The sequence below is a fragment of the Vigna umbellata genome, chromosome 4, assembly GCF_029865625.1.
Source record: "Vigna umbellata cultivar VRB3 chromosome 4, Vumbellata_1.0, whole genome shotgun sequence".
NCBI lineage: Eukaryota > Viridiplantae > Streptophyta > Magnoliopsida > Fabales > Fabaceae > Vigna > Vigna umbellata.
Window position 1 is genome coordinate 62,953,848 of NC_142168.1, and position 19,683 is coordinate 62,973,530.

Below are 19,683 nucleotides of genomic sequence, written 5' to 3' on the forward strand. Positions count from 1 at the left end.
TGTGTGTTCACTCTTAAAGAAAACAATTCCATTTGAAAAATATGATAATGATCCTCAATAATTATCACTCTTATCTTTTGTCAGTCCACGTGAATTCCAACTCATGAGCAACGATTATTAAATCTTTTTAAATTAACTTGAATTAAAAAAAAACATACACACACATATATATAATGAAATAATAGATGAAAGAGAAATATTTGATAAAAGAAATGAAAATACAGCATGATGTTTGTCTCCTACAAGGAGCATCAACAAATCGGCACTTACGTTCAGATTCCTTATGAACTTTAGAAACGCTTTTTCTTTTGTCTTTTACTTTTTAAGAATTGATAATTAAATTGTTGGAGCAACTTTTCTCTTAATAATGGATTTTATATTCGAAACATCCATGGATGGCCCTTCTTGGCGCTTTATGATGCAGTCACTACAATGAGTATTCTTGTTCAATTATACTAACATCTTTTTTTCATTTTTTTTTTCAATTTACTATTTTTTATCGGTATTACTGTCGTTATGTATAGAACCATAAGATGATGTGTGAGGTGTTCGTTAAGAAAACTACTGTAGTAGGTTTTGAATAGCTGAAAACATAGATTGAAAACATAGATTTAGTCATCAGCCAAACTGAAAAATCCATGTCCTAAAGAAATTTACCATAAGTTACAAGTTTACAATTAGATTTCTTTACTCTGATTTAGAGTAAAGAGGATGTTATGTATGCATTTAAATATGTTATGATGTGTGATTAAATATAATTTTACTAACATTTAGATGGATAATATGATATATGATGATAAAATATATGATATGATACTGCAATGATTATACTTTATACGAGGATGGATTCTATTACAAGTGACATATGAAACGAACGAACTTTTCAATAATAGTAATAGTTTTATTGTTGGAAGTCCCACATCGACTAGAGATAAGGCCAATTTATAATATATAAGTGAGGTGCAAACCTCACCTTACAAGCCGGTTTTGTGGGGTTGAGTTAGGCTTAAAAACCTACTTTCTAATATGGTATCAGAAGAAAATTAATTTGAATCCTTCATTGGTGCTTGTTTCCCCGATTCTTGAAGGTCACAATTATCATAATTTGGCTTTGTTGATGGTTCCATTCCTTGTCCAGCTGGTACAGATCCAATGGTTCAAGCATGGAAGCGTTGCAATAATCTAGTTTTATCTTGGATCAATCATTCTGTTTCTCATGAGATTGCTACAAGTATTATTTGGATTGACTCTGCTGCTACGGCATGGAAGGATCTCAAAGATCGTTTCTCCCAAGGTGATTCTGTTCGAATTTCACAATTGCATCAAGATCTTTATTCAATGCATCAGTCTGATCTAAGTGTTACTGCATATTACACTAAAATGAAGATTCTCTGGGATGAACTTTGCAATTTTCGCCCTATTCCTGAATGCCAATCTTCTGCTTCTTGTTGTGTTGTTTCTAAGACAATGAAGGAATATCGTGAAAATGATTGTGTTCTTTGTTTTCTTAGAGGCTTGAATGATAATTACTCTGTTGTTCGCTCTCAGATCCTTCTCATGGATCCCTTGCCTTCTTTACCCAAAATTTTTTCGATGATAATTCAACATGAGCGACAATTACAATCAGGAATTCTTTCTCAACCTCCAGTCATGGCGTCACAAGTTTCTCAATCTAAACCTTCTTTTTCTACCTTCAATGGCAGAGGTAAACCCTCTCCTGCCAATGATTATGGCCGGGGAAGATCTTCATATCAAGGTTCTCAGGCTCGTTATCAAGGTTCTCAGGCTCGTTCCTCAGGGGGAAGGTTTGGTGCACCTCGACAATGCACTCACTGTGGCAGGACAAACCACACCATTGATACTTGCTTTCTAATACATGGATTACCACCTGATCTCAAATCCAAAAGAGTCCACAATGTTACAACAGATTCTTCTACAGTAGTTCCTTCTTATAATAATTCTCCGGCACAGTCACATTCCGCAATTTTGGGACTTTCTCAAGAGCAAATTCATGGTTTATTGGCACTTCTTCCTCAATCTAATCCCACAATCCCACATTCTACTAATCTAGTGAGCTCTCATAATGCTTCCACTTCTTCCCAGGCTCAAGGTAATATCTATTCCAAATGGATTCTAGACACAGGTGCTACTGATCATATATCTAATTCTTTGTCTCATTTTATTTCTTATCATAGAATCTCACCAATTACAGTATCACTACCCAACAAGAACTCTTCATTTGCTCATTTTTCTGGCACTGTTTCACTTAGCCCACGCCTTACTTTACATAATGTCTTGTTTATTCCTAATTTTTCTGTCAATCTTATTTCGGTCACAAAGTTAACTAAATCTCTATCTTGTAAACTTAACATTTCTGAATTTTCCTGTGAAATACAGGACAAGTCAACCCTGCAGATGATTGGCAAAGCTGAAGAAAGAGATGGCTTGTATGTCATGATAGTTCCTGCACCCACACCCCTTGGTTCACCAGCTGCTATTACTTCTGAGAATTCTATTGCTTGTTCTAGAATAAGACATAACTCTATAGATATTTGGCACTATAGACTAGGGCATCCTTCTTTTTCTTGTTATACCAAATTACGCAACATGTATGCCACTTTACCCAATACAAAATACACGCATTGTGATGCTTGTCATTATTCTAAGCAAAGAAAATTACCTTTTCAATTAAGTACTACTGTTTCAAAAGCTCCTTTTGATTTAATTCATGTTGATATTTGGGGGCCCTATAGTACTTCTTCTGTTGATGGTTTCAAATATTTCTTAACTATAGTGGATGATATGTCTAGATACACATGGATTAAATTAATGACAAGTAAATCAGATACAAGATCACAACTTATTGGCTTTGTTTCTTATATAAAAACACAATTTGGCATTGATGTAAAAGCTGTTAGATCAGATAATGGTAATGAGTTTGCAATGACAGATTTTTATAGACAAAAAGGGATACAACATCAATTATCATGTGTTGAAACACCTCAACAAAATGGAGTCGTTGAGAGAAAACATCAACACATTCTCAATGTTGCTAGATCTTTAATGTTTCAATCCCATTTGCCCATAATTTTCTGGTCTTTTGCTGTTCGTTATGCTGTGTGTAAGATCCTTGAAAATATTTGTAAGTTAAAATGTAAGATCCATAAAAAAAAAATATTTATAATAGTAAATTTTAACATTTTATTATGTAATAATAATTTTAATGGATAGAAAAATGGAAATTTTTGGATATAAAGTTATAGTAATTTTAGAGGGAGAGCTTCAAATTTTTGATAACTTATTTAGGATTTTTTTTTAGAAATGTGAATAGTAAATAGTAAATAGTAAATAGTGAATAGTGAATAGTGAATAGTTAAAAAAAAATATTAAAATAAATTATGGAAGAGAACACTCCACGTAGAATTAATCATTCAGAGATAAGAATGGTGAATAAAAAATAATTTTTGAATAGTAAAAATGAATAGTAAAAGTGAATAGTAAAAATGAATAGTAAAAATGAATAGTAAAAATGAATAGTAAAATTTTTGGCTATAAATAGCCAAGGGGGGGAGGCTGAAGATTTACACCAAAATTCTAGAGAAATTGTGAGAGAAGAGAGTTAGAGGAAATTCTAGTTAAAGAGAGGAAATTCTGGAAGTTTCCGGAGAATGGTTTGAGAAGAGGAAACTAAGTCTGGAATAGAGGTAAGGGAAGCTAACTTTGAGTATTTCTTTTTGTATTATCTTGAGTCTTGAATATGCTATATTTTTCTTTTGTCTGATTTTAAATCTTAAATATGGAGTATTTTGTTTCTGTATGATTTTGAATTTTAAATGAGAATATGTTTTTTTTTGTGTGTTAATATCCAAGTGTGATAGTTGTAAAATGTGATATTGATTATGTTATGTCAATTGTATGTTATTAGTGGTTTATTTTTGTATTTTGGAAGGATTAGAAATTGTCTAACCGGCTCTGCCAGATTCAATTTCTTGTTTCCCCAAACATTTTATTGTTTTCCTTATTTTTTTATTGTATTTTGGAAGGATTAGAAATTGTCTAACCGGCTCTGCCAGATTCAATTTCTTGTTTCCCCAAACATTTTATTGTTTTCCTTATTTTTTTTATTGTATTTTGGAAGGATTAGAAATTGTCTAACCGGCTCTGCCAGATTCAATTTCTTGATTCCCCAAACTTTTTATTTCCTTCCGTATTTATTTTATTACATTTTTGGAAGGATTAGAAGTTGTCTAACCGGCTCTGCCAGATTCAACTTCTTGTTTCCCCAAACTATTTATTTCTTTACTTATTTATTTTATTGCATTTTTGGAAGGATTAGAAGTTGTCTAACCGGCTTTGCCAGATTCAACTTCTTATTTCCCCAGACATGTATTGTTCTTGTTATTTAATTATAATGTATTGGTGGATGGATTAGAAGTTGTCTAACCGGCTCTGCCAGATTCAACTTCTTGTTTCCCCATGAATTTTTATATTAAGATTATTTTTATGATTGTCAAATATTGTATTCTTCTATGACCATTTATAGTAATGTTTTATTATTGTTAATTGTTTATAATTATCTTGTATGAATTCTATTATGGATGTTTATTGTGATGATTTTATTGAATGAGTTTGTTGGCTGAAATTAATCTTGTTGGAAGGTTTGGAATAAGGGTTCTGTAATAGCTTGTATATGGGTATTAAATATATATACAGTGTTTGAGGTTGTTGTGAGAGGAAGTAAAATTAGGCATTTTAAGATTTAGAGCATAAGAAAACAAGGTAGATAAATTAAATAAACAAATTGTTAATTATTGAAGGCCTCCCTTTGTTGGTAGGATAGAGGAACCTTAAAAACCTGAGTTGGCACATCCCTGATCATAGAGCAGCCCTGGCCTGGTCCAGTCAGTTGTGACTAGTCATATGTGCTAGCGTCGAAGGTGAGTTTGATGCGTTCAGACATCTGGGTCCTCTCCGGTGACCAATTGGGGTAAAGAAAAATCTCTATTAGGATGAAAATAAAATAAAACAAGTTGATTGTAGATGCATAATATTATCATGGTAAAAATTTCATATATATTTTATTTATCATTACATTGAGCCCAGACTTTAATATGTAGTTCCTAAGATATGTTGATGTATTTTGGTTGATCCATGATCTTTGTTTGGTGAAAATATGTTGAGTTATACTCGTTATGGGCAAAATGAGTTTATAATATGAAGCATGATATCTGGCAATATGTTTAATTTATCGATACCAAAACGGGTTATTATGAATTCATGATTAAAGAATGAACATGATTGAGTTAGGTGGATAAGAGGGTATGAATTGTTGGTTTTTATGAAATGTTGGAGTGGATATGAGAAATCATTACTTATGAAATGATGTTTACTACCGGGAGTAGTATGTTCGAGTTATACCATGAGAGTTTGGTATGAGCAAAGTAACACCTGAGGTTTATGGAAGCAGGCAGAGAGGGGTCTGACCATAAGGCTTCACAAAGTAAGACATAGTATGTAAGTGAGGCTTAAGGAAGCAGGCAGAGAGCGGTCTGATCATAAGGCTTCATGAGTAAGCATGGTACACTTGTAAGATTTATGGAAATGAGAAAGATGATTTTGATAATGATGAATTAATGACATCGGAATAATGATATTTTATCAATTGCAGAAATACATGATTTTAATATTTTTGTTACAAGTTTAATGATTTTATGATATGGTTGGCTTACCCTTATTTGTTTGTACTATGATCATATAACTCATGTTATATGTGATTAGATAATGTTGCAGAGGCGGTTGAAAAAGCTTAGAGATGAGAGAGATGCGGGGAAAAACTTTCAGGGATTTTTGTAAAAAGAATAAATTTGTATTGGGAAGATTATGTTGTGTAAAATTTATAAGTTGAAATTTCAATGGTGAAGACTATATTGTTTAAAGTTTGTAAGTTTGGTATTGTACTTTGGAGTAATTGAAATAAAGTTTGATTGTTTATATGAGATATCAAATTAATTTAGTCTCTACTATCAGTAATACCCTTTAAAATATTCGGGTGTTACACTGTGCAACTCATTAATATTTTACCTTCCAAAGTTTTGACATATTTTTCTCCATCTCAACTGTTACACAATGTTAAACCTGACATTACTTACTTACGAGTTTTTGGCTCACTTTGCTATGCTTCAACTCTTCAAACTCATAGAACAAAATTTCAACCTCGTGCAAGAAAATGTGTTTTACTGGGTTTTAAAACAGGAGTGAAAGGCTACCTTTTGTTAGATTTCAATTCTAGGGAAATTTTTCTATCAAGGAATGTAGTATTTTATGAAAATATATTTCCTTTTCTTACTAGTGACAAGCACTCACCTATTAATACACAAAATTCCTTGAATTTTGTCACCAAAATTATTTCACCTCCATCACCTCTTTTCTCAGAAGTTACTGATCAACCCTCTTTACCACTTACATCTCCTCCTTCTATTGTTTCCGACCCTGTTATTTTCTCTTCTCAGCCTGTTTCTGTTGAACCTGTTACTGCTACTCCACAAAGGAAATCAATTAGGCCAAAACATACACCATCTTATCTGCAGGACTATCATTGCAACATGTCATCTACTTCTTCCGCCACTCAGTCATCCACAGGTACCTTATATCCTATCTCTTCATATCTATCATATGATGCATTATCATCTCTTCATAAATCATATGTCCTTAATCTTTCCCAAGTTAGTGAACCTAAAACCTATAACCAAGCCATCAAACATGATTGTTGGAGAAATGCCATGGATCAAGAAATTGCAGCTTTAGAAAATACCAAAACTTGGGTTTTGACTGATCTACCTAATGGAAAGCAACCTATCGGATGTAAATGGGTATACAAAATAAAGAGCATGCTGATGGGAGTATTGAACGATACAAGGCAAGGCTTGTAGCCAAAGGCTACACACAACAACAAGGTTTAGATTACTTTGAGACTTTTTCACCTGTTGTCAAACTCACAACAGTAAGATTGGTTCTAGCTTTAGCAGCTTCCAAACATTGGTATTTACATCAACTAGATGTAACTAATGCCTTTTTACATGGGGATCTAGATGAAGAAGTATACATGTCTCTTCCTCTTGGTTATAAATCTGAAAAACCAGGACAAGTTTGCAAGTTGTTGAAGTCTTTATATGGACTCAAACAAGCCTCTAGACAATGGAATTACAAGTTGACAACTACTTTACTTTCTTTGGGCTACACACAATCAAAATCAGATTATTCACTTTTTGTCAAAAGTGATTCTGCTCATATTACCATCTTACTTGTTTATGTAGATGATATAGTTTTGGCAGGTGATGACATCCAGGAAATCCAAACTGTGAAGGCTCTATTGAATGCAAAGTTCAAGATTAAAGACTTAGGCCAACTCAAGTATTTTCTGGGCTTAGAAATTGCAAGATCTCAACAGGGCATTAATTTGTCACAAAGGAAGTATGCTCTAGAGTTACTAGAAGATGTAGGATTGTTGGGGTGTCAACCTGTTTCTACTCCTATACAGCCAGGCACAAAATTTTCCAAGACAGAAGGGAAACCCTATTCAGATGTGCAGGCCTATAGAAGACTTCTTGGCAGGTTACTATATCTAACCAACACAAGACCAGATTTATGTTTCGCTGTTAGTACTCTCAGTCAATTTCTTTCCAATCCTTTGGAAGATCACTATGCAGCAGCAATAAGAATCCTGAGATATATCAAGAACAATCCAGGACAAGGATTATTCTTTCCCTCCAACACAGAACATGCTCTCAAGGCTTTTAGTGATTCTGATTGGGCTGCTTGCCCTGACACTAGAAGGTCTGTGACTGGTTTTAATGTGTTCTATGGTGCATCATTAATTAGCTGGAAATCCAAGAAGCAAGGTACTATATCTAGATCATCAACCGAAGCAGAATATAGAGCTTTAGCTTCCACAACATGTGAAATTCAATGGCTTCTGTATTTGCTCCATGATTTGAAACAACCTCTACCACAACCAGTTTCTCTGTTTTGTGACAATCAATCTGCTATACAAATTGCACAAAATCCAGCCATGCATGAAAGAACAAAGCATATTGAAATTGATTGTCATCTCATAAGAGATAAAATTCAAGCTGGTGTAATTAAGCTCCTGTCCATTCCTACTTCAGCATAACTTGCAGACATTCATACTAAAGCTTTGCATCCAGCACAATTTCAATCTTTGTTGTCCAAGCTGAGCATTAAGGATATATATGCTGCAGCTTGAGGGGGGATATTGGATTTAATTTATTTTCCATTCATATCTGTGCATTTATCTTCATATATTTATATTCTATTTTTATATTTATATTCCGTTTATATATTGTTTCAAACAATTATATATATGTAAAATTGTACTCTCTTCTTATGGAATAAGAAATACAATTCCTATCCTTTCTTTTCTCATAACATGGTATCAGAGCCATGGTTAGTGCCTATCCTAGCGAGTTCTAAGTGGGCATTCTATTCTTCTATTCCACCCGCAATCGGGCCGCTATTGGACCACCCAATTTCTACTATCACGCACGAGATGTCTATACCTCGGCGTGAAGGGGGTGTGTTGGAAGTCCCACATCGACTAGAGATAAGGCCAATTTATAATATATAAGTGAGGTGCAAACCTCACCTTACAAGCCGGTTTTGTGGGGTTGAGTTAGGCTTAAAAACCCACTTTTTAATATTTATTTCTATAGAAGTTTAATGATATATTATGTATGTAAACTAAAAAAGATACATACCCAAGGTGTATGTAAACTCTATTTATAGGGATGTAAATGGAACTTGGAGTGGAGGGACTGATTTGAGTGAAAAATAATTCCGATATTTGGTGCAAGAGGATAATTTGTTTCAAAGGGGATAATCCATAGTATGTGCCTTTTGTGGAGAAATTGATGAAACAATAAGTTATCTCTTTTTTAAGTGTAGGTAACTAAGTGTGTGTGAAAATTTTATGATAATGTATAACACATATGGATTTACACAACCACCAATCAGTTCAAATTGTTAATGCTAAATACTGGAGAAAACAAATTATGATATTGTACAAAGTGTTACATAATCTTTAAGAATGAAAGGCCATATCTTGAGGAGATTTTTGTGAAAGCCAAAACTAAAGACATGGGCATGGATTATAGAAAAAATAGTTAAAAGTAAACTTTTTATATTTCAGATGATGTATTGATAAAGTGGAAAGCTTAAAATTCATCACGCTCATATAGTTAAAAGTAAAGTTAATGGAAAATATGTATAATAATTGGGAATACATACTTTTTAGCTACAGGCGTCCTTGCACCCGAGTGATGTAGTAACTGGGATACACTCAACAGTTGTCACTCGAGGTTAGCTCTATCCAAAGTACCCCTAAGGAATAGAACCTCCTGCCATTCCCACACATGACTACTCCCTTCTACGTGAAGATGAGTATCACGGAATATCAGGATGGACCAAGCCAGCATTAGCTATCCACCGTTATACTTTACCAATTCAATATTCAACATATATGAGACGTTCCTCCTTGGAACGCTCGTCCAAAATCCATAATCATAGATTCACTCAATATAGTGTTCGCACTGTAATTTGTTATAATTTATCATCATTCTCATCTTTAACTTTAAGAGCACAAGAGGACAAACGTTCAGTCCTTTGAAGAACTAGGACGAACGTTCAAATAAGGTACTAGATGGACGAACGTGACTATCAAATGGGTCAGTTAAATAAACAAACTCAATGGAAGGTATACTGATACTTAGAAAGATTTCAAAATAAAGATCTTGGATCAGACTTAATATAAGAAGGATGATCAATAATATTTAGAAGTTTTCTTTGAAGAAGTTTGCATATGGAATACTGATACTATTATTTAAACGAACGTAAGGGAATGAATATTTTAATACTTGAACGAACGCTATTTTATCCAAGTGGGTATTCAATATTACGAGCGCTTGGTAAGTGACCGCGCACCAATTCTTGATGAACGCTAGGTAGATGACCGAGTATCAATTATGACGAACGCTTGGTAGAAGCCGAGCGCTACTCAAGACGAACGTTCGGTATACGACCGAACGCTACTCAGGACGAACGTTCGGTATAAGACCGAACGTTACTTAATTCAGTATTATTTAATTTTAAAACGTACGACAACTCTATGCTGAGCCGAACGCTCAGACATAGTAGTTCAATGAGGACGCTCGTTCTCAAACCGAATTCCTCCCAAATGAAAGAATTCTACTCTAAGTCTTTTTTCATGGAAACCGAACGGTATAAGACCGTTCGATAACGATCGTAATTTATCATAGGGAATTCATCAAATCAGATTTTCAACTATCTTAACTTTAACATCATTCATACGATTCAAACTCCATAAATTCATATCCACATTCATTTTCATACTTTATAACATTAATTCACATCATCAAATCCAACTATATTCTAATCATTCATCCTTCATACACATCAAAATCACAAGCAGTACACCCAAATCAAAAATCATATTCATCCAGTGCAACAGGGTTCGTTTATAACAGCTCAACATCATACTTTTCATACATGCAAATCAGATCATACAACATGCAAGTATAAATTAAACATATAAGCTTCCCTTACCTGGACAGCAGTGTACGTTTAACAGTATAACTTGAATCTGCCCAACTATGACTTTCTACCCTCCAAATCTCTTTCTTACGCTCCTTAACTAAGTCCAACCAAAGAAAACTCAGAAAACTCAGTTTATATCCTTGCATGCAAATGAAACAGGGTTCGTAGTAACTCCAGAACTAGGGTATGGTTTGGAAACTTACCGGTTACAGAATCAAAATGGATTCGGATCAAAATGAAGCTCACTGGTCCGTGAACGTTCCTACGGTCTCTGAAAATTGATCGGAGTTGAAAGGAATGAGTAATAGTAGAGAGAAGATGAAAGTTCTTTTGGAGAAGATGAAGGGTTTGGGTGCTGAGGAAGAAGATGAGTGGTGCAGGTGAGAGAGAGAGTTTTCAAAAATTCTGGTTTTGTTATACTCACGTTCGTTCGAACGAACGTCTCCCAAGCTGACACCTGCACACCAAACTCTGAATTGGAAACTTCTCCCGCGACAGGTAGCATGTGCATGCAGTGTTTAGTGCGTTTTTAATGTTTCAGAGAAATGATGGGCGCGGCTTTCCGTGTATGTCAGAGAGGGATGGGATCAGATTAGGGAGTGGGTTTTAATGGCTGAGAAATGATGTGGCGTGCATAAGTGGTGAGGTGTCAGAATTATCTTTGCTAATTATCCAGGGTCTCACATTCTCCCTAACTACAAAAATTTTCGTCCTCGAAAATTAAAAACTTACCCATAAACAAGTGTGGATACAAGTCCCTCATTGCACTCTCCACCTCCCACGTTGAATCTCCAGTTTTAGCGTCCCACACTACCTTCACTAGACGAACGTCCTTCCCTTTGTGTAGCTTTGTGCGAACGTCTTCAATACTGACTGGCTATAACTCCAGCGTTCGGTCTGGGCGTAACTGGATGTCCTCCAACTCCAACACATGAGAAGGATTAGCTATGTACTTCCGGAGTTGGGAAACGTGGAAGACTGGATGAAGATTTGACAATTGAGGAGGCAAGGCAAGTTCGTAGGCTACTGGTCCAATCTTCTTCAAAATCTGATACGGTCCTATGAACTTTGGAGACAGCTTCTTTGGACGAACGACTCTCCCCACTCCAGTGATTGGATTCAGTCTCAAGAAAACATGGTCACCTATAGCGAACTCCAAAGGTCTTCTCCTTCTATCTGCATAAGATTTCTGCCTGCTCAAGGACGTCTTCAATCTCTCCTGGATCAATTTCACTTTGTCAGTCGTTTGCTGGATGAGCTCAGGTCCAGTTAGCACGTTCTCTCCCTCCTGGAACCAACAAAGTGGCGTTCGGCACTTCCTTCCATAAAGAGCTTCAAACGGCGCCATCTCAATGCTAGCTTGAAAGCTGTTGTTGTAAGTGAATTCTACCAGTGGCAAGACTTCATCCCAGGCGCCTAAGTGATCTAGGACGCACGTCCTCAGTAAATCTTCCAGCGTCTGGATGGTACGTTCGGACTGACCGTCCGTTTGAGGATGATACGCTGAACTCATCTGCAGTTTGCTTCCCAACTCGCCTTGTAACGATTGCCAAAACCGAGATGTGAATCTCGTGTCTCGATCAGAAATTATGCTTGAAGGCACTCCATGAAGACGAACGATCTCCTTGATATATAACTTAGCCAAATTCGTCATTGACATCTTCAAGTTAACGGGCAGGAAGTGGGCGCTCTTCGTTAATCTGTCCACGATCACCCAGATTGAATCATGATTCCTGACCGTGCGTGGTAGATGAGTCACAAAGTCCATGGAGATGCTGTCCCACTTCCATTCAGGAATCTCCAATTGTTGAAGTAAGCCGCCTGGTCGTTGGTGTTCGGCCTTCGCACGCTGACAAGTTAAGCAAGATGCCACAAAGCGAGCGACATCACTCTTCATTCCAGGCCACCAGAACGAGCGTCTAAGATCTTGGTACATCTTAGTCATACCGGGGTGTATGCTAAGACGACTGTGATGTGCTTCCTCCAGTATGATCCGCTTCAGCTCGCCATCATTGGGAACGCACGTCCTACCCATGTAACGCAGTAGGTCGTCCGTCCCAGCATTGAACTTTTTGGCTTGTTCTGAACCGAGCGCGCTAAAGATCTTCACCAGCTCTTCATCCTCTCGTTGCTTCATTCTAATCCGATCAAAGATATTGCTAGATATTCTAAGGTTACAACACTTGATACTACTCGGCTCCAACTCAAACTGCAACCTCAGATCTCTGAAACTCTCTACTAAACGCAACTCTTTCACCATCATTAACGAGACATGTACTGCCTTCCTGCTTAGAGCGTCCGCCACCACATTAGCTTTCCCAGGATGATAGAGCAACTCAAATTCATAGTCCTTCAAAAATTCTAACCAACGCCTCTGCCTCATGTTCAGCTCTTTTTGATCAAATAGATATTTGAGGCTCTTGTGATCACTGAAGACTTGGAATGTAGATCCGTACAAGTAGTGCCTCCAAATCTTCAGTGCAAAAACGACCGCTGCCAATTCCAGGTCGTGCGTTGGATAATTTCTCTCGTGAATCTTCAGTTGGCGAGACGCGTACGCTACCGCTCGTCTCTCTTGCATAAGCACACAGCCCAGCCCTTGATGGGACGCGTCACAGTATACTTCGAAGGGCTTGGACGTGTCCGGAATGATCAATACTGGAGCGCTCGTTAATTTCACTTTCAGCTCCTGAAAACGCTCCTCACACAGATCAGTCCAGGCGAACGGTTGATCCTTCCTAGTCAACTGAGTTAGCGGGGCTACTATCTTAGCAAATCCTTCAATAAAACGCCTATAGTAGCCCGCGAGTCCCACAAAGCTACGAACCTCAGTGACCGAACGTGGACTCTTCCAATCCAACACCGCTCGCACTTTAGCTGGATCTACCGAGATGCTTTATTGATATTATCGACAACTAAAATTTATTGATAATATTTAAAAGTCGTTGATAATTCAAAATTATCAATGGTATATGACTATAAAAAATTTGTCGATAAAATTTTTATCAATAAATTTTATTAACAAAACAAGAATTTTGTTTATAATTAGTAACGAAAAAATTCATCGATAAAACTTGTTGGTAAATTGACAAAAGATTTTGTCGATAAATATTGCAATCTGGTAAATCTTTTTCCTCCTCTCTCTTTTTTCTTCCTTTTATCTTTCCATTTTTTCTTCTTCCAATACCTCATCCACTCCTCCTCTTGCTTTGTCGTCACCACTTCCATCACCCTTCATCATCGTCCCATTGTTGGCTCCTCATTCTCCTCCTCTTCCTTCTCCTTCTCTCACTTTTCCTTCTCTTCACCTCATTCTCTCACTTTTCCTCTAAGTCTTGTGAGCCATGAGGATTATGGTTATCTTTGTGTTGATATGGGCATGTTTTTTTCGACATTTGATTATTGTTGAGAGTATGCAAAGGTTGCATGGGATTAAAATTCATCATAATATTATATATTATAAATGATAGGTTTGGTTATACTTACACTAACTTATCATTTTGTTTGTGGTTGTGGCTACGATGATCTATGTTATACACGAGCAAAGTATGATGCAATTGGTGGAGGAAATAGAAATGAGGTCACAAAGCTCTTAGAATGTTAAAGTAGAATATTTATATATGTATATATTATTATATTTGATAGTACTTCCTATGGATATAATAATTATTTTCTTTTGAAAATTATTTGAATCAAACTCTTGGAGGACTATAAATATATTAAGTATATGCATAATTTCATGGTATTACATGTTATTAATCATGTGATAAAAAAATTGATAGTGTGATATTTTCTAATTTGGTTCGTTACAATTTTTGTATCAGCGAAGTTATTTCTTAGGATAATCTGGGGCTTATGGGTTTGTCGTGCTTCTGTAGCGTGTAAATAAATGTTTGAGTCTAGTTATACTAATTTGGTTAGTGAAAAAAATTGTATTAAGAGAGAAATAATCTTGATGGAGTGATGAGGGTGCATACTCATGACTAAATATAAGATTATTTGCTTTCTAAAGTTTTGATCGTTTTTACATGAGTGGTTTGATGATAATCTCATTATTTATAATATGTGACATGTTTTCGATGGTTGTTTCCATATTGTACTTAATTTGATTGTGAACATATGTTTGATTTGATTGTAAGAGGTTTCTTTGCCCTAAATGTTTTAGTTTTAGATTTTGGAGTTGACTTTAGGGTTGATGGTTTTACATCAACAATTGTTTCGATGTAACATTATATATACTTATTTTTTTATTGTTGTTGAAGGTCACACATTTCAAATGGAATTGAGAGGTTGATCCTTGGAGGATATATCATTTTTGCATTGTATTGACATTTTGTTAATTGTTGTATTTTTAACTAGTGAGGAAAGATTAGTATGCTTAAACTAAAAATAATTGAAGGGAATAGATAACATAATAAAAGTAGAGGTAAGTAATCTCAAATAGAGGTTTATTGTAAGGGTTAAATAAGTAGTATGTTAGCAATGTAGAAATTATACTAGTGTCTCAATAGAAAATGTCAAGATTGCATTCTGAGAAAGAAGTGAAGTTTTCTTTAGATTCGGTATTTGGAACAAGGCTAGAATTAGTGACACTTTAGGGGGTAAATTCATATGAGAAATGTTAATTAGTTGGTGACACTAGTATAGAGAATGGATATGGCAGTGGTTGTTTTCAATAATCGATAACAGTTCTACGAGTGATGCATATTAAGACGAGGTAAAAAATGGAAGATTTTTTGTCTCGGTTATGAACCAAAGAAAAAAGGTCCACATTTTGCTTTGATTATAAAAACATAAAGCACTAAACCAATAAAAAAAAATTGGGTCTATGGCAACGATTATGAGAAGAACAATTGTCATAAACCCTTTTTCTGCTTCGGTTCACAAACAACCAAGGCAATAGACTATATATGATTTAATATAATTATTTAATTTTAAGGGTCTATGGCAACAATTATGAGAAGAACTGTTGTCATAGACCATTTTCTGTTTCGGTTATAGAAATAACCAAAGCCAAAAGATTTTTTGAAAAAAATTTTTATATTGAACCTCAAACTAAAAAATATTTTTATATTGAACCAAGTTTGCCTTTTCCAGTGGTCAATAGTAGCACAGTCCAAAAATGAAGAAGTACATGGGGAGTACATTTTGTTCATCTCCTGCTTGCATGTTATTACCCAACACCAGATTGCTCCCAAAACCTACACTGACCATAACATTTCAAAATATAAAAGAAATCATTAAGCTTTAGCTTCATTGTAGAGGAAAAATCTCAAACAACATAGGAATGATCTAAAAATGACCATAATCAAAGATAGGGTGTAGTTTAGATGAGCCACCGTAGAATTTTTTACTGTCGAAATCACGAACCGGACCACTATTTTGCAATTGCGTACATTAATCGAAGCATATTATGCGAGTTAATATGTCAAATCTGTAATATTGTGCAAACACAAAAAAAAAACAATGACAATTGTGCTCACCACAATGATATAGATAAACGAAGTAGCGACAGTAATGAGCAACGAACGCAGCACGACAGCGACAATGATGTGCGATGTAGTGATGGTAGTCGAGCAGTGAGGATGACCTTTGAGTTTAGAGACGAAGTGAGTCGAGTAATAGACGACGACACTCGTTCGCAGAGAAAGGAAGAAGAGAAGTGTGAAATGGTAACCTGAGTTTCTTTTGCAAATATAAACCTGTACGAGATGTATGACAGTAATTATTCATAAAAGTGTTGTAGAAAGTAGATACAAACGATTGTTCAAATAATCGAGACCATATGTCCTTCCTAGAAAAAAAACAAGTAGCAATTTTGAAATTTTGATTATTGTAAGACCCTTGATAATAGTTACATTTAAGTTGATAAATACTTTTTTAGAGTATTGTAAAATACGTATAATGCTACAATAAAATAGTATAATGTTATAGTAAAACACGTATGATGTTATAGTAATACGTATGAGGCTACAGTAACCTACCCTCATGAAAAGTGTGTTGCTATAGTAAAATGTAGTACAACTACAATATTGCAAATGTTGTTGACGCTATGTGATTGACGTGAGATATGTGATATGTAAAGGGGATATACAATTAACCTTTTGGCCTCATTATTTAGGAAGCCGCTGCAGAAAGTAGATACAATAACAGTTGTTCAAATAACCAAGCTTTCTAAAAAAATGGACAATTTTGAAATTTTGATCAACCTTTTGGCCTCAATTAGTTAGGGAACTGCTGCAAAAAGTAGATACGAAATAGTTGTTCAAATAACCTATGCCATATGTCCTATTCAAAAGAAAAAAATAACGAGATTTTTGAAAATTTTTGAAAATTTTGGCACACCTTTCAGGTTATGTTCTTCATTAACAAATGTCAAAAGTGGTATATGCTTCAGTTATTTTATAATCAAGACCAATAAGGTTGCAAAATTTTCAAAAATGTAACCAATAAGTTCGCAAAATTTTCAAAAATATCATCGCGTTGTTATATGCTTTGGTTTCTTCAAAGCCGACGCATATTACACGAGTTAATACACCAAATATACACTAGTGTAAAGAAGAAAGATAGGGAATCTAGATGATGTGTAAATTGCTAGCAGATAAATGAGATTGTTTAGAAATGATAGTTGGTTACCAAGTTGCATGGAGAATTAATGTTTTTTGAAAATATATATAAGGTTTGGGCATCCACAATTTAAGTGAATAATGTAGAGGAGTAGAAGGTAACCTATAGATAAATATAATTATAATGAGTATCCATATATTTTCAGTAATGATGAGCGCTTTAGACATATTCATGGATGGGAATAAGGTCCTTTGTATCTTGTTAAAAAAGTTTATCATAGTTTATAAAAGGGACATGCTTATGTAAATGGTAGAAATCTTGACGGAAAAATAATATAAGTAGGAGATTTGGCTAGTGAGAATGTAAATCTTGGAGCATATCATATAAACATAAGAAATCTAGTGAATTTAGTCATATAAAAGTAATGCTTCAATGGAATGTCCCAACACTAATTAGGAGAATAATGCTTGTTGAATTTAGATGGCTATTATAAAAAGTGGAATTTCCCAATATAGTAGTGACGTTAATATGACTAAATTGCAATGCATGAACATTTTACTGGATGAATGGAATTTTATAGAGTTGAAGTAGAGAATGACTCGTTCATCGATATTGGATGTTTTTGGCCAACAACAGCATTTTAAGTATAATATATTACATCATAGGTTGAGACAAGTGTAAATAAAAAATTAAAATTCAATAGATTATGTATGATAAAAATTGTTGGTTCATGGGAAAGATTGCTCTACTAGCGGTATAGAAATGGTGGTAACAGTATTGTTTGGAAGATTTGAAAGCATTGTCTTGGTGGTAGTCAATTTCACATGTTTAGTGGTCTTAAAAATCTCTTACAATTGTTTAATTATAAATTAGAATTCAAAGAGAAAGGTTACCTTACTGATTGTTGGAAGTCCCACATCGACTAGAGATAAGATCAATTCATACTTTATAAGTGGGTGCAAACCTACAAGCCGGTTATGTGGGGTTGAGTTAGGCTTAAAGTCCATTTCTAACATGGTATCAGAGTCATGGTTAGAGCTTATCCTAGCGATGTGTTGTTTTAAAGACCCAAAGGCCTTATATTAATGGTGCTATTTGCACAAGTTTAATGTTGCGAAAGTAAAGGACTGAGACATAAGATATTTATGAAGTTTTAAAGGATTGTGAATTTCAAGTATTCATAACATTTAGAAAAGGTGAATGTTGTTAATGATGTGAGAATGGAACTCAAGTGTTAAAAGGAACAATCAAGAACTTAAGTTATTAAGTTAATAGAGTGTCAAATACTTAATCGACTGAGAATTTCTTGATGAGAAAGCAAATAGAACTCTGGGTTCAAGGGTGATTAACTATCAAAAAGTAAAAAGATAGAAAAAATGGTTTGGTATAGAATTTATAAAGACGACTTTTTATTTATTTATCAAACATGATTAAGTATATATTATTACCTAAAGAGATTCTTTGGATAATTCAAGAGGATGTTTAGTGTGTATTTGTCTATCTAACTTGATATAAGGGTTTTGCTTATTTATAAAGTGTAAGTTGATCTTCTCTTTAATTAATATTCACTTTTCTCATTCTAAAGCACGTACAGGGCAGCAGGTTGTACGATATATTTAATAAACTTAACAAACTTTATTATGAAACTTTATTATCCATAAATCTAATTTATCTTCCTAAAATTAATTGACTTGTAAAGTGAGCTTTACTCATCTATAAATTATAATTTGATTTTTAAATAAGGATAAAAGCACATACTATAGGAAAACAAATTATTTCAATAAAAAAATTAATCTCAGAGAACAAAAATGCAAATGTGATTATATAAAAAAAATTATTTTGTAAAAATAAAAAAATAATATACATACGAATGAATTACAGAACAAAAATCTGAATCAAGTCCAACAAAGTTATAGTTACTGAAAATTTTATTTCTAAATTAGTTAGTATTCTCGAAGTTTGAATTATTATTACATAATATTAACCTGTAACTTTTTAAAATAAATTATTGGAAAGGCAGGGGTATGTGCTTCTATACATCCACTTTTCTTTATGATATATATATATATATATATATATATATATATATATATATATATATATATATATATATATATATATATATATATATTACAGTAATTATTATAAAATAATTATAAGATATGTTTTTATTAATTTTTATAATATATTATAATAATAAAGTATATATAATAACTATTATTTTGTAGGTAGCTTTTCTATATATAATAAAATTAATTATATTTACTAGAAAAAAACAATAACAAAATAAATCCACTAAAATGTTATAAATATTATAAAAATCATTTTTATTAATTATATATATCAAAAATTTTATATAGGTATAATCATTTGTATCGATATTGTCTAACTTTACAAATGGAAAACGACTAAATGACACAACATGGACCATATGGACAAGTCCATGATTTATTGGATAAAAAATGCTAAAAGGAAACAAGTATTAAG

General features: G+C 34.0%; 1 protein-coding gene across 1 annotated transcript; it reads left to right on the forward strand.

Annotated features, from left to right (window-relative positions):
• The first annotated feature begins 1,152 nt into the window (after nucleotides 1–1,152).
• LOC124820365 (uncharacterized) lies at nucleotides 1,153–2,432 on the forward strand. Its single transcript, XM_047292034.2, has 2 exons — nucleotides 1,153–2,110; nucleotides 2,398–2,432. The coding sequence occupies exons 1-2, from the start codon at nucleotides 1,153–1,155 to the stop codon at nucleotides 2,430–2,432; spliced, it is 993 nt and encodes a 330-aa protein (XP_047147990.2).
• Nucleotides 2,433–19,683: the final 17,251 nt, after the last annotated feature.

Bases quoted from the DNA above. Each gene is read 5' to 3' on its own strand.
- LOC124820365 (XM_047292034.2), top strand. From the start codon at position 1,153: ATGGTTCAAGCATGGAAGCGTTGCAATAATCTAGTTTTATCTTGGATC. The intron at 2,111-2,397 runs GTAATATCTATT...TGTGAAATACAG, and splicing joins CACTTCTTCCCAGGCTCAAG to GACAAGTCAACCCTGCAGAT.